This window comes from Heterodontus francisci, chromosome 41, assembly GCF_036365525.1.
Source record: "Heterodontus francisci isolate sHetFra1 chromosome 41, sHetFra1.hap1, whole genome shotgun sequence".
NCBI lineage: Eukaryota > Metazoa > Chordata > Chondrichthyes > Heterodontiformes > Heterodontidae > Heterodontus > Heterodontus francisci.
Genome location: NC_090411.1, coordinates 29,651,172 through 29,667,384, shown reverse-complemented (window position 1 = coordinate 29,667,384; position 16,213 = coordinate 29,651,172). Strand labels below are relative to the sequence as shown.

Sequence of the window (16,213 nt, the reverse complement as noted above, 5' to 3'; positions counted from 1 at the left end):
ATGCTTGACTGAGCTAAGCCAGAATGGGTTTTTTTTGGAAAACAACTAGTTGAAGATTGAGGGGCATCTGAGCTGATATTTAATCAAGAGGAAGAAAAACTAGAGAATCGTTAAGAGAAATTAAACGTTTCCTTCTTCATTGAACTCGCAGAACACAGCTCTCAGGATCCTGGTAGAGTGCGTGCAGGAATACAAATTCACCTTCAGTAGGAGATTCTTTAATTGGATAGGAAATGAAAACATCTCTGAGATAAATCATCGTGACGATGTAGGGACAGTGAAAGAAAAAAAATAAAGACTGCTATTTATAAAGTGCTTTTCCCAAAGTGCTTTACAGCCAATCAAGTAATTTCTGAAGTGTAGTTACTGTTGTAGGAAACCCAGCAGCCAATCTGCGTACAGCAAGCTCCCACAAACAGTATTGTGATAATCTGATTAGTGATGTTGGTTGAGGGATAATTATTGGCTGGGACACTGCTATTCTTCTGAAAAGTGGCCATGGAACCTTTTACCTCCAGCTGAGGGGGTAGTCGTGGCCTCGGTTTAACATCTCATCTGAAAGATGGCACCTCTGACAGCTCAGCACTCCCTCAGTACTGCACTGGGAGTGTCGGCCTGGATTTTATGCTCAAGACCCCAGACTGGGACTTGAACTCGCAACCTGCTGATCCTGAGGTTACTAACAGAGCGCTGGTTAACATTTACCAAAAATTCTGACAGGGAACAAGGAAGTTTGAATCCCTGAGAAACAGGGAGAGAAGGCAATAATGATCTTCTTCCCGTTAGCTGTTCTGGAGATATGAATTGAGGAGATATGGGCCATGGTCTGGCGCCTCACCCCAGTGGCCTTTCAACACCTGGAGGCCTAGACAGGAAGGAAGGGCTGACTATTTGACTTGGGAAGCATCACAGCAGAGCCAGAATTTGTCTTTGCCTCACATCCATGTGTACATGAACACAACAGTGGTTGCTAGACAGTGATTGGGAGTCGGAACCCTAACTAGCTACCCTATGCCTAGGCCAGAAACCTCCCAATCCACAATTAAATCAGGTACTTAGAATTATATATAAGATACAGCAGAGAAACAGGCCATTTGGCCCAACTAGTCAATGCTCACCTTTTATACTCTACTCGAGCCTCCTCCGATCCTTTGGCACCTTACTCTATCAGCATAACCCTCTGTTCTATTTTCCCTCATATGCTTCCTGTTAAATGCATCTATGTGATTTGACTCAACCACTCGCTGTGATAGTACGTTCCACATTCTCACCACTCTCTGGGAAAAGAAGTTTCTTATGAATTCTTCTGATTTATTAGTGACTGTACTGATCGTCTCCATTTTGGGTCTTCTGCACAAATGGAAACACTTTGACTGCAAAATTGTGCTCCATAACGCTACTGGTGTCAATGCCATGGGAGTCCAGAGTCTCGAAAGTGGTGGCCAATTCACTTCATGCTTGGAAGGGCGTTAACACGAGCAGTGTGTGAGTTTGGTAGTGCAGTGGATAGGAAATGGCATTTGAAGATGCATTCACCGACCTTGACCACTAGTGTAAGGTCATTGAACTTTTTCCTGCACTGCAGCCAGGGCCACCACTCCTTGAATAGATCTCCCTGGCTATCTGCTCCCACTCCCTTCACAGTGTGTGTTCCTGGAGAGCTCCCTGGCCCTTTGTGGAAACATGACCATTCTCTTCCTTTCCACCTCTAGCACCGCATCAGAGAACCTGGAAGCGGTCTCTCTGACCTGCTGCTCAGTTGCTACGTTTACTCCTTCTCTGAAACACTTTTCAATACAGTTCCGCTAGCTGCTGCAGCCTGAATCTCCTTTAAGAAGTGCAGGCTGCCTTTAAAGACTGGACCTAGCTGTAACTTGTGCTAGCTAAGCATGCACTCAGGCACCCAGCTGTGCGATCAGCCAGTCAGCAGCGCATTTAGCGCTGCACTGCACGCCACAATCCTGCTGATGAGTAGGCTGCACAACGTTTGCGTGCTGCCTACATCACCTCGAGCAGGTGGCGGGGGAGGGGGTAATCATGCATAGCAGTCCCACTGCCCGAAAACTGGCACTGTCTTATTTTTAGCTTTCCATGTCTGCAAACATTTCACAATTTCAAAGACCTCACCTCTCAGCCTTCTCTTTACAACAGAAAGGAGCAACGATCTCTTTAATCTTTCCTGATAGGTATAACCTCACAGTTCTGGTGTTATCTTTGTGAATCTTTTTGGCACCCCCTCCAGTGCCTCTCAATCCTGTTTATAAAATGGTAAGCAGAAATGTGTGCAGTACTCCAAATGTGGTCTAACCAAGGCTCTATAAAAGTTTATCATAACTTCTCTACTTTTCAATTCTATTCCTCTAGAAATAAACACTTCATGCTTGGTTTGCTTTTGTTATGATTTTATTAACCTGGCCTTATTAAGCTTAACACTGACCGGGAATAAAAGCTCTGAAATTCTGGTGTGTTAAGTGCCTTTAGCTACTGGTCCATTGCTAGAAGTGGGAGTTAGCTGTCTCAGAAATAAACTCACTGTGGAAAGCTTACTTCAGACTGCAAAGAAACCCTTAGAAAGATACTCTCCTCATGGTTTATGGTTAATGGTGGTGGAAGGATATATTGGAGGGAATGCAGTATAGATTTACTGGAATGATACCTTGACTCTAAGGGTTAAATTACAAGGAGTAATTACACAAGCTAGGGTTGTATTCCCTGGAATTTAGAAGGTTAAGAGGTGATGTTATCAAAGTTTTCAAGATATTAAGGGGAACAGATAGGGTTGATACAGAGAAACAGGGAATCTAGGACTAGGGGGGCAGAGTCTAAAATTTAGAGCCAGACCTTTCAGGATTTAAATTAGAAAACACTTCTTCATGCAAAGGGTGATAGAAGTTTGGAACTCTCTTCCATAAACTGCAACTGATGCTAGGTCAATTGTTGATTTTAAAACTGAGATTGATAGATTTTTGCTCACCAAGGGTATTCAGGGATTTGGAGTAAAGTTGGGTATATGGAATTAGTTCACAGATCAGCCATGATCTCATTGAATGGTAGAACAGATTCAGGGGGCTGAATGACCTCCTCTTGCTCCTATCGTCCTATGTTGCATGCTTTAATACTGAGCTATCAGTTTCTGTGTCCTAAGGTAAGCCCATCACAGAGCCATATTTGGGCTGTCGCACTGAGTCTCAGCACCTCCCTGGGGCCTGGGGGAGGGAACAAACTGACTGGCATTCCCCACTCCAGCTGGAACACGTGCACATTGGGTAAGGATGGCTCACGATGCCTTCCATGGTGGAAGAACCAGAGAGCGGTTTTAAGGAAAGAAAGGGAGAAATAATGGAGAGCAATTCAGAGAGAGAGAGAGAGGGAGGACCAGAGAGAGGTGAGATGTCAGGGAGTTATACCCCCTGCACTAATGTACAAGAGTTCAGGTGAAAGAGAATGGAAGCGATTAAAATAGAGATCAGCAGTTTGAGTCTTGGGTACATTAATGCACTTTGGGACAGAGAGGCACAGGTAGCAACAGGTACAATGACTAGCGGTTACTCAATAGCAAATTACATCAGTACTATCAAACAAAACATCGGTTCATTTCTAGAGGGATAAAATTGAAAATGAAAAGTTATGCTAAATTTACATTGAATCTTGGTTTGACCACACTTGGAGTAACATACACAGTTTGGGTTTCCATGTGATTGAAAGGATATAGATCCACTGGAGAAGGTGCAAAAAAAAGATTCACAAGGATGATATCAGAATCAACTGGAGTCAATCCACACAGAGAAAGGGTTAATGTGTAAGGAAAGAAAGGGTTACTCATTTAAAATAGGAATGTGGATAAGAGATGGAGAGGGTAAACCACCTTGTCATTCCGATGCCATCATGTCTCTAGAGAGTTGCCATTCCAATGTATCATTTTTCATACATATTGATTAATGTGCTTTGTCTTTAGACTGAGAGGGAAAGATGAAATGAGAATAAAGGTTCATTAATTATATGAATGCACTCGGAAATCTCAAAGGAGAGTGAGAGAACGGATTAACCATGCAGAACTGTGGCAAGAACTCTCCAGAGAGTGAAAGAAGGGGTTAATATCACATGTGAAGAGAATTATGAGAGAAGTAGATGTATAAACAGCTAGAAATTAGAGGGGTGCAGATAGACAGGGAAGGAAGGAATGGGGGATAGAGAGAGAGAGAGAGAAAAGGATGGAGAGTAAAGGCCTGCCCAGGTCAGGGGAAAAAACCCTGACCCGAATCTGACAGAACCACATCGGACTCTAGCCTGACCCAGCCCGGGTCCCTCCAATTTTTCCCGCGCCTGACCCGACCCGAACCTGACCCGACCCAACCCCACCGGAATGTTCCCTTTACCTAACTTGCGACTCTGAATCTGCAGGAAGCTGCAGCATGAGCGTGATGATGTCATAGAGACGCTCACTCGCTCACTGCGCAGGCTCGGAGTTTCCCTCTTTGACGTCCCGGAATCCCAGCTCAGGTAGGTTTTTTTTACTTTTAACACTTGCCAGCAGAGCAAAGTGCAATTCTTACTTTGTGTGTGAGACCCGGACCCGGGCCCGACCTGACCCGAACCGAGCCCGAAAGCCGGACGCGGAAGAGCAACCCAACCCGACCCGAACGTGACACATGTCGTCGGGTCCCGTCGGGTTCGGGTCGGGGAGTAGGCCTTTAATGGAGAGTGACAAGGGGAAAGACAGAGAGAGGGAGGAGAAAGGGAGAGTGTGACAACATAAGAAATAAGAGCAGGAGTAGGCCATTCGGCCCCTCAAGCCTGCTCCGCCATTCAATAAGATCATGGATGATCTACCCCAGACCTCAACTCCTCCTTCGTGCCAGCTCCTCAACTCCCCGATTATTTCAAAAATCTATCTACCTCCTCTTTAAATACTTTCAGTGATCTAGCCTCCTCAACTCTCTGAGGTAGAGAATTCCAGACATTCACTACCCTCTGAGTGAAGAAATTCCTTCGCATCTCAGTTTTAAATGGGTGTCCCCTTATTCTGTAACTATGTCCCCTAGTTCGAGATTCCCCCACTAGTGGAAACATCTTCTCAACATCTACCCTGTCTTGCCCCCTCAGAATCTTGTACCTTTCAATAGGATCACCCCTCATTCTTCTAAACTCTAATGAATAAAGGCCTAACCTGTTTAGCCATTCTTGATTCCCAGGAATCAGCCTAGTGAATCTCTCTTGAACTGCCTCCAATGCCAGTATATCCTTTCTTAAATACGGGGACCAAAACTGTACACAGTATTCGAGGTGCAGCCTCACCAGAACCCTATACAGTTGTAACAAGACTTCCCTATTTTTAAACTCCATTCCCCTTAGCAATAAAGGCCAAAATTCCATTTGCCTTCTTAATTACTTGCTGCACCTGCAGAAGGGAAGCAAGAGAAGGAAGGGGAAAGACCGAGAGAGAGGGGAAAGATAGAGAGGTGAGGACAGGAAAGGCACAGTGAATGGGAAGACAGAGGAGATGGAACATAGGAACATTTAGAACAGGATTAAGCCATTCGGCCCATCATTCCTGCTCCTCAAATCCATTTCCTGCTGCAGTCACAGCAAATGCCAGTGGATATTTCCTGCAATTTGCTTTCCCTTGTGTTGCCTCTTCCTCATTTCGTATTGGAGCCTCGTATATTTTCTCCCCCACACTCCCTCGGGATTCTCCTTTAAAGGGTCGGGCTTGAGTTGGTTGCTAATTGCACTCAGCACACGCTCCGATTTTTGGCCCTTGTTGGTAATTCTACTTTTGGACGTTCCGCATTAATGCTGTGTGTAGGTGGGCTGAGATATATTTGGTAGCTGAGTGTTATGTGATAATGAAGGAACCAACGAGAAATGCATTCTCCTTTCTGCACTGTTCATTACAAGCTTCATTTCCCTTGCAGGAATAAGAAGCAGAGGGGCCACCTTCAGGATGACTTTCAACTGTGAGACAGATTAGTCACTGCTTTAAGCACATTGCCTCTTCTTCCCGAATAGCAATGAAAATGGGGCTTGAAGGCGATATTGCAAGAGCTCTCTGAGCAATCATCTTCACTGTGTTCCACACCAAACAGTGCTCAATAACCACGCGTTTTTGTGGTGAGGAAAGGGTGAAAAATCAGTGACAGGATATCATTCCTTGAATTTTTGGGTCTTCAAATCACCTCTCGGTGCTGAAAATTCAAGAGTATTTCAAGCCCTCGGAGAAAAGAAAACCATGAGAAGGGCCTCTGCTCATCTGTGGAAAGACAACAAGGTTCCCCAGGGCAGGAGGGTAAACAGGAGTCCTGCCCTTAACTACAACCTGCACTAAAGCCTCATTATCCTCCAGGACACAGAAGACCCCGAGAGCTCTGACACAGGAAGGGGAAAAGGGTGGCGGCTTTCCTACCCAATCAACAGGGAAGAAGAAAGAATTCCCTAAATTTTTGAGATTTGTTCACCGTGCAGGTCCATCCAAAGTTTGGCTGAGGTCATGCAAGATTGTGGCTTATATTTTAACCAAACTCAAACAATTTGTTCTGCTTCACCATCGAGAAAGGACTCCTCACAGGAGCTGGTTTGCCAGAGTTGAGATCAGCAGACTCAATCGCTGAGGATCAAGGATTGAAATTTTCAAGAAGATCCCCACTTCAGTCAAGACCCTTTTCAAGCAGGTCCCAGATTGTGAACATATTTCCTCTCCGTCCCCTCCTCCCAGGATCTGAGAGAGTCGCGGCTGATACTTGGAGTCAGTTCCCGCTGAGGGTCTTCCCCACTCGGCTGACCGCCTTCTGTGTCCTGTTGGGAAGTTTCCGTGGTTTTTCTTTCCCTGTGCAAAGGCGATGCTGTGGCGCGATGTCCGGAGACGGGGAGGAAGAGCTCTGCCGAAACGCGCTGGCGTTGGTCAATGAACTGTGCTTCAGTGTCAGGGGAAACCGCAACAACGAGAAATGCATTGAGTTCTCCTACCTCCTGCGGGATCGAGACCGCACACGCCACATCGAGACAGGTAATGGGACTACAGAGCCGCGGGAAACAGGGTCCCCCATTCTTTACTGGATAGAATTATAGAACCTTATTGCACAGAAGGAGGCCATTTGGTCCATCGTGACTGTGCCAGCTCTTTGAAAGATCTATCCAATTCATCCCACTCCCCATAGCCCTGCAAATCTTTCCTTTTTTGGTATATATCCAAAGTTACTATCGAATCTGCTTCCATCGCATGTTCAGGCCTTCCAGATCATAGCAGTTGTAAAGTTTGGGCACATGTTTTTTTAAAATTAATTCTTGGATGCAGGCGTTGCTGGCAAGGCAGGCATTTATTGCCCATTCCCAGCTGCCCCTGGTTCCCAAGGAGTGGCAGCCATGTTTGCCCCATCCTACTCCTCTGCACAATGGCATTAATGGGATGAAAATTGGGCGGTTCCCACAACGGGCAGACAATCCACTCCTCCAGGTGGCAAATATGAAAATTAGGAAAGGCAGATTTGCATAGTCGCTGTTGTAATGTAGGAAATGCGGCAGCCAATTTGCGCACAGCAAGCTCCCACACACAGTAATGTGATAATGAGTGGATCGTCTGTTTTCAAGATGTTGGTTGAGGGACAAATGTTGGCCAGGACACCTGCTCTTCTTGGAAACAGTGCTGTGGGAACCTTTTACGTCCACCTATGAGGGCAGAAGGGGGTCTCGGTTTAATGTATCATCTGAAAGATGGCAGCTCTGACAGTGCAGCACTCCCTCAGTACTGCACAAGCGTGTCAACCTAGATTGTATGTGCAAGTCTTTGGAGTGTGACTTAAGCCCACAGCCTGCTGACTCAGAGGCGAGTGGGTGCTACCCAATAAGCCCTGGTTGAAACCCCATGAATAAAATGATCTAAAATTGAAGGATTCACAAGTAAGTCTTGCTTGTTGGTACTGAGGTGGTAAGATGGCCTTGCCTTGACACCTGTCATTCCAAAGTAGGGAGGGTTGTAGATCGAATAAGTTGGAGCTGTCTGTTGGCGGCAGAGTCCATTGTTTCTTCAGATGCATGAAACTTGGTTGCAACTTTTTTTAAAAAGGTTTGGCAGGCCAGGAATGATTCTCAATTAATATGCAGAGCTTTACTGCAAATAAATCATGAATCTTCCAGATTGCAGAGGTCTTTTAACTGCATAGGCCCCATTCATTGGCAGTAAGGCTGTCTGCTCTGAGAGGCTGGAAACCAGTGAAGTTATCAGGCAGAGGCTTAAAGGCAACAGCATCAGTTAAACTCACACATTCCTGCACTATCACCAGGGAGCACCGAGCGCAGGTCTGGCTATGATGCTATAGCACCAGTTCTCTGACGCTGTGTTCCCTTACGGGGTGCCGCTCTTAGCCCAGAGAGTGGGATCATTATATTTATCTGTGCGCCTGGGTTCAGAGGACAGGTACATGTGTCGCTGAAGGGATTTGGGGATGGTGTGAGAAAGCGGACTGGTGGACTTGACTAATGACATCCGCTCAGGCATTTTGGCACTAACTGCCGTTGGGTTCCCGAAGCGTACATGTAAAAGGACTGCACACCCCGGCCAACTCTGGGCCGGTGTCCTTGCCGGCTGTTCAGTTAAAATTGCAATCGATCAATTGGCCTCAAGACGGGCAAGCAATTTGGGAGTTTTTAACTGCCAACCTATCTGGATTCCAATGGATGTGTAGGGTTAAAATTGGCTTCACATTTGCAAGGCTGTTGCAAACGATGTTTGGTTATCAGAAGTCTCACTTTACATAACACATGGAGCTCTGCCGACGGTGTGCCACCTGGTTGCTTCACAAACATTTATCACAGATGCCGCCCTTGACAGGAGTTGACTTTTTCTTGCTTATCTTGTTGCGTAAAATTGTGCTGGCGAAACAGAACGGAACCCTATGAAACCATCCTCAGACCGTTCGATACAAGGAACAATGGGGTGCGACCGATAACTCAGCTGGTTAGAGCACTGAGTGGGTGAGGCAAACAGAAGGGCCCAGGTTCCTGTTCTGTGCAGAGGCAGAGATTGTCACATGACAGCTGTTGTTAGCATCTTGGGACGAGTGGGAGGAGAAATTGTACCAACATTCCCAGTTGTGCCCACATTCATTGGCAGCGTTACGGTAGTGAGGGGATGTAACATCATCATATGATTATGCCCAGATAATCTGTTTTAATCGCTAGTTGAGGGATATACATTGGCCAAGACATCCCCCACTCTATCTGACCTGGCTTTGATTTAACATTTAATTCAAAAGACGGCACCTCCAACAGTGCGGCACTCCCTCAGTACCACATTTAGAGTACTGGCCAAGAACTTGAGCTCAAGTGGGCTTGAACCCACGACCTTCTGACTCAGGGGGGAACCCATTGACAAAGACTGACATTTAGTTAGAATTTGGAACTGTACCAGCAAAACTATTTTACAATTCCTTCCACAGCTCACTTCTGGCATGCAAAAAAATGGCCAATCTATCTGTTAATTATGAAAGCGTCAGAATTTTACTTAGGTAAGCATAAGTTGCCTCAGATACAAGTCATTAAGCTAATGGCGTATGTTATGAGGTTTTATACAAAGAAAAACCAATGACCTCACATTGTTTCTTATACTGCAAAGGGGTGGGGCTTACAGACAGGTACAACCCTTCATTGATTGGACAGAAGAAACTTTGATCTTTGACCTGGATTGAATTCAAATCCAGAGGTGAATGACCAATGCCTAAATTGCCCTTATTCTTGCCCAATCTCTTCAAGCCATTTCTAGTTGAGAGGGATGGTTCCACAGATACCATTAGCTTTCAGTACTTCCCCACAATCCCATTTCTATGAACATATGACAATGACAGGCAGGAAAAGGCCAGTTTGCCCATCAAGCTTGCCCCACACTCATGATGGCTGGAGTACCGTGACCAGACACTTCCTAACCCCCCCACTCCCACGGAGCCATGCAATCTTCCCGGAGAGGCAGAAAAAGGTCCAAAGAGGGAAATGAAACTCTGGAAAATTGCTCTTTGATCATTCCTGATCGAAACCAGTCCAGGGGATTACACGGACCATGTGTGCGTTAACTGTCAATCCACTTACCTTCTTTATAATGCAATCTCTGCTGCAGACAAGAACTGGTCTAGGTTCTGTTTAAAGGTGATGCAGACAGTCACCACCCACCACACAATCTTTTGTGAGCCCTTATGAGTAAGTGTTGGCAGGCTGTTTGGCTGTGGAGTGCATTACAATTGAAACCAATAATGTCCTCACACAATGCTTGCATCTTCTGAGCATGGGCCAGTCATCAGGAAAGGGAAACTTGGGCTCTGAGCTCCTACGCATCCTTGATTTTAATCACTCCACCACTGGTGGCCATGCCTTCGGCTGCCTAGGCCCAAAGCTCTAGAATTTCCTCCCTAAACCTCTCTGCCTCTCATCCTTTAAGATGCTCCTGAAAACCTGCCTCTGTGGCTAAACGTTTGGTCACCTCTCTTGTGGTTCGGTGTCAATTTTAGGCTGATTATGCTCCTGTGAAGTGCCTTGAGATGTCAAAAGCATGATATAAATGCAAGTTGTTGTTGTGACTGAATTGTCCCCACAACCCCCACTCTTAGCCCAGCACGAGTTGAGGCCCATTGTCGTGGCAACTGCCACTACCATGAGTGAGATCAATTGACTCAACGCAGATTGGGAGTTGGTCCTGGGCCCATCCTCAGCTGTGGGTTAGTGCAAGGAGTTTGAGTGACACCTTTGCAACAACCAGACTGATGTCAAAATGAACAATTTGTGTTTCGCTCATTAATTCAGCCTATTGAGTTAAACTCCAGGAGCAGCCTGTAATCCTGACTGAGAGGTCAAGTTACTCTGCGAGGCACGCAGTCCATATTTGTCCAGCAGTAATGTGCGTTTGTTAACACGTCTAAATAGTCAGCTAATCTTTCATTAAGCATTTTTCCGTGGAGATCAATCAAGTGCGACAGTGGCCTTTTAATTCCTATTCAGGCGTTTGTCAGACGCTTAATTACAGGGAGAAGTACTTTATATAAGCCCATAGTGTTAGAAAGAGAGAGATCTGTCGAATTACTAGCGCCTGCAGTCACCCTCTTGTTTAAACATCTGAACATACAAACAATGATGTACAGCAACCGACTCTCTTGTCCCACACGACTTGTAATGCCTTGTGCATTACAATATATACGCTCCGCACCTGACCTGAAACTATGTGATCTCCAGGGAGAGGTGGAAAACCAAGTTTTTAAAAATAGCCAAGGCCAATTTGGGGAAGAAAGGTGAAAATTCCTGGAACTTCCTCCGACACCATCCCCCATTCCACCCGCCCCCTCCCCCCCCCACCCCGGCCAGAGGGGATCAAAGCAAGTCCAGGAGACACCCTGCTGCAGATTAATGGTTCCAGGTGCCTACGTTTTGTACAAGGTGATCTCCTCCCCACCAACCACCCAGCCACAAATAGGACCAGCTCTCGCCTGAAGGTATTCGGTGAATCAGTGCCCACCTCACGAGCCGGCAGCCTATTCCAGAGATCCACTATTCTCTGGGAAAAGAACCACCTCCAGATATCTAACCTTGATCTTGCCTTATGCAACTTAAAATGATGCCCCATACAAACATAGAAATTTACAGCACAGATGGAGGCCAATCGGCCCATCGCGCCTGTGCCGGCCAAAAAAGAGCGATACAGCCTGATCCCATTTTCCAGTTCTTGGTCCGTAGTGCTGCAGGTTATGGCACTTCGAGTGCGTATCCAAGTACTTTTTCAATACAGTGAGGGTTTCTGCCTTTACAATCCTTTCAGGTTGTGAGCTCCAGACCCCACTACCCGCTAGGTGAAAATATTTCTCCTCAACTCCCCTCCAATCTTTCTACCAATTAATTTAAAAAAATCTACACCCCTGCTTCTTGACCTCTCTGCTGAGGGAACTAGGTCCTTCCTATCCACTCTATTTAGGCCCCTCATAATTTTTATACACCTCAATTAAATCTTCCCTCAGCCACCTCTGTACCAAAGAAAACAACCCCAAATCTTCCAATCTTTCCTCAAAACTAAAATTCTCCATTTCTCCAACCTCATAAATTTCCTCTGCACCCTCTCTAGTGCAATCACATCCTTCCTATAATGTGGTGATCAAAACTGTACACAGTACTTTAGCTGTAGCACTCTAGACCCCCATCACTCCAGTCCTCCCTAGTCTATTTAATTGGAATAAATTATCAACTGGAAAACAATCTATTCCCTTTATCATCTTTCAAACCTCGATCAGATAAGAACATATGAACATAAGAAATAGGAGCAGGTGTAGACGATACAGCCCCTCGAGCCTTGTCCGCCATTCAATATAATCTTGTCTGATCCTCGGCCTCAACTCTACTTTCCTGCACGCTCCCCATATCCCTCGATTGCCTATCTATCTCAGCCTTAAATATATTCAACGGTGGAGCATCCACAGCGCTCCGGATTAGAGAATTCCTAAGATTCACAACTCTGTGAGTGAAGAAATTTTTCCTCACCTCAGTCCTAAATGATTGGCCCCTTATCCTGAGACTGTGCACACTCTGCCCCCCACCACCCCTCACCCCCCACCCCGCTGTTTTAGATTTTCTAAGCCAGGGGAAACTACCTCGCAGTGTCTACTCTGTCAAGCTCCTTCAGAATCTTGTATATTTCAATGAGATCACCTCACATTCTTCTAAACTCCAGAGATTATAGGCCCAATTTATTCAGCCTCTCATTCTAGGACAACCCTCTCATCCCAGGGACCAATCTAGTGAACCTTCGCTGCACCGCCTCCAATGCAAGTATATCCTTCCTCAGATATGGAGACCAAAACTGCACACAGTGTTCCAGATGTGGTCTCACCAAACAACTGTAGCAAGACCTCTTTATTCTTGTACTCCAGTCCTTATAATAAAGGCTAACATGCCATTTGCCTTTCGAGTTATTTGCTGTACGTGCATGCTAACCTTCTGTGCTCCTTGTTCAAGTACCTCTAAGTCCATGATTCTCTAAACCGTACAGTGCCAATTCTTTTAGCCTACTGTGAGAACTAAGATTAATTGACTTACTGGTGCCTGTAGTTGCCCTCTTGTTTAATGGGCTCCGAGCAGGCCAATGAAATACGAACAATGACAGATAGGAAGCAACTCTCTGGTCCATTCAGTCTGTCCCACAGAAGTGTGCATCACAATATATACACTACTCACCACCCACCACCATCACATGTGATCATCTGGGAGAGGTGAAAAATCAGAAAAAAGAAAAGGTACTTGCATTTATATAGCGTCTTTCACGACCATCAGATGACTCAAAGTGCTTTACAGCCAATTAAGTACTTTTTGAAGTGCAGTCACTGTTGTAATGCAGGAAATGTAGCAGCCAATTTGCGCACAGCAAGCTCCCACAAACAGCAATGTGATAATGACCTCATAATCTGTTTTTTTGTGATAGTGATTGAGGGATAAATGTTGGCCAGGACACCGGGGAGAACTCCCCTGCTCATCTTTGAAATAGTGCCATGGAATCTTTTACCAGAGCAGGCCAATGAGGCTTCAGTTTAACATCTCCTCCGAAAGATGGCGCCTCCGACAGTGCAGCGCTCCCTCAGTACTGCACCGGAGTGTCATCCTTGATTTTTGTGCCCTTGAGTGGGACTTAAACCCAGGGCCTTGTGATTCACTCCAGGAACCTCCCACCAAGTTGGGAAATTCCTCTCCGATTTCCTCAGGCAATCAAAATTTGTCCGGGATATCACTCCAGCCCTGATATTTCGATGCACTTCCTACCTCTTGTGCAAGATAATCTCAAACCCATGCAGAAGGAAGTCAGAGAACCCATTTGCTTAGTTCTCTCTGGTGTCCTGGGCCAATATTTTATCCCTTAACCAACACCACTAAAAAGAAACAGGTGATCTGGTCATTATCACATTGCTGCTTGTGGGAGCTTGCTGTGCACAAATTGGCTGCCCCCTCTCCTACATTACAACAGTGACTACACTTCAAAAGTTCTTCATTGGCTGTTAAGGGATGTCCTGAGGTGGTGAAAGGCACTACATAAATGCACAGTCTCTCTTTCTTTGATCAGCATTGACCAGATCTCCTCTCTGTATTCCTTTGCTGTTCTGGCAGCTTAGGATTCACAGTCCTACATTCTCCCATTCGCTGCTCTTACCTTACGTAACCCTGATTTGTATTTATCTGTCCATATTGACAAATACATTTAGCAAAATATCAATACTGTGTAATGTACAATAGAGCTCGCATGCACTCAGACTCAAATCGACATGGAATCAGCTCTTTCAGCCACTGACTGTCACGCACACAAACACTCTCCCAGTCGCATAGTGTTCAAGTCTCAAACCAGCGTTCTAAGCTCTCTTGGAACCCACACGTGACTACAAGTCAGTCAAATCAATGCACCAACAGGCCTGTGGCTCCCTCTGCTATAAATCATCTGTGATTCCATCGTCATGCAGTGTGTAAACAAGCAGGTTCTGCAGAGTGAACCCTCACAGTAATTACAGTGCAGGACAGCTTCTCCCTCAACAAGAGCTGTTTAACATGCGGTCTGACGTGTTCAGTTACAGCGGCAGTCTGCCACTACTCAGTGTCTCCTCGGTTCAGTGGGCTCAGGAATAAACCTAGAGAAAAACACTCCCTCCCCCCACCCCCCCACCCCCCCCCCCCCCGCCCTCTTCCCCCACACCCCACCTGCCCGATTTGCTCCCTTCCTCTCATTGCACATGCTGCGATACTCGCCCCGAGTCTGGGTCTCGGTGAGCTGATTCCATTAACAGAACGTGCTGGGAAGATGTTCCACTGGGGTGGGGGAGGTCAGTGGTGGAGCGATGGAAATCAGAGATGCTCAAGAGGCCAGGTTTGGAGGAGGGCAGATATCTCGGAGGGCTGTGGGACTGGAGGTGGGGTGAGGCCATGGAGGGATTTGAAAGCAAGGATGAGAATTTTAAAATCGAGGTGTTGCCAAACCGGGTGCCAGTGTAGGTCAGCAAGCACAGGGTGGGCTGATGGGTGAACGGGAGGGGATTAGGATGCAGGCAGCAGAGTTTTGGATCAACTCATTTACTGAGGATGCAAGGTTGGGAGGCTGCCCAGGAGAGCATTGGAATAGCCGAGTCTTGAGGCAATAAAGGCCTCAGCAGGGTCTCAGATGCTCGGGCGGCAGATGAGCTCAGACAGGGAAAGAGCCGGGCGGGTGGACGTAGCTGTTCCTGGAGATGGTGGCAGGTCAACCAGGGGAGCTTCACATGTTACTGAAGAAGAAAATTGGACCGTAAAGCAGGCTACAGACTCGCTAACATCCATAAGCTGGTCACGTAGAAAACTCACCCCCACAACAGAGGAAGCCAAAGAGAAAACAATTCCTTGGTTTCATCGCTATCAAGATTTGGTGCCAATTGCAGAAATGGCTGAGAGTGTTGGTAATATTGAAGGTGTGTGCTCAAATTTATTATTTATTAAATAGCTAGCAATACAATGCATTATTTAACAGCGAGTCTGCTGAAAAGCCAAACTAATGTTTTAATTACTGAATTAGACTTTATTACATGGCCTAGCAGCTCATGAAAATTATTTATCCGTTTATAGGTTATTTATTATTGAGCAAATACTTTAATCACTTCCCAAACAGGAGGCCTTCCTACCACTTGTGGTACCTAATCTCTCTCTAGCTCTGACAGAGTCCTTACTGTATACATTGCCTGCCATGCATAGACTATAGACCTGGTGCAGTTTTGAGCAGCTAGTTGTTTGGGGAAAGATGGGAGGATGTCCAAGGCCTTGAAGAGGGTCCAGAGGCTTTTTATTCAAATGCAACCCAGAGACTTCAGCTACATGGAAAGAAGCTGGGATTGTTCTACTTAGAGCAGAGAAAGTTAAGAGGAAGATTTTAGTGGAGGCATTCAAAATCATAAAGATAAAAAAAAAACATATTTCAAACACCTCAATCAGATTCACCTATAACTCTTCTAAACTCAAGAGAATAAAACCTGAGTTTGTGCTTCCTGCCCTCATAAATTAAAGCCTCTAAGCCCCAGTATTATTCTGATGGCTCTGTGCGGCACCCTCCTCAAGGCCAACATCTCCTCCTGAGGTGAGGTGCCCAAAGCAGAGTGCATTACTCCAACTGGAGTCTGAGCAAGGCTCGGTACAACTGAAGCATCACTTCCTCCCTGTTGCAATCCAGGCCCCTTGAGTTAAAAGGCCAACA

The 16,213-nt window shown here is 46.0% G+C and overlaps 2 protein-coding genes across 3 annotated transcripts in view; one reads left to right on the top strand and one right to left on the bottom strand.

Moving 5' to 3' along the window:
* Positions 1-16,213, bottom strand: part of LOC137353417 (putative uncharacterized protein C19orf81) — a 187,298-nt gene that overhangs the window by 53,878 nt on the left and 117,207 nt on the right. The window lies entirely within an intron of this gene.
* Positions 5,935-16,213, top strand: part of syt3 (synaptotagmin III) — a 47,820-nt gene continuing 37,541 nt past the window's right edge. For both annotated transcript variants that reach the window (XM_068019674.1, XM_068019675.1), the window contains exon 1: positions 5,935-7,003. In XM_068019674.1, the coding sequence (XP_067875775.1) occupies positions 6,850-7,003 (154 nt within the window). In that variant the 5' untranslated portion in view covers positions 5,935-6,849. The remainder of the gene's footprint in view (positions 7,004-16,213) is intronic.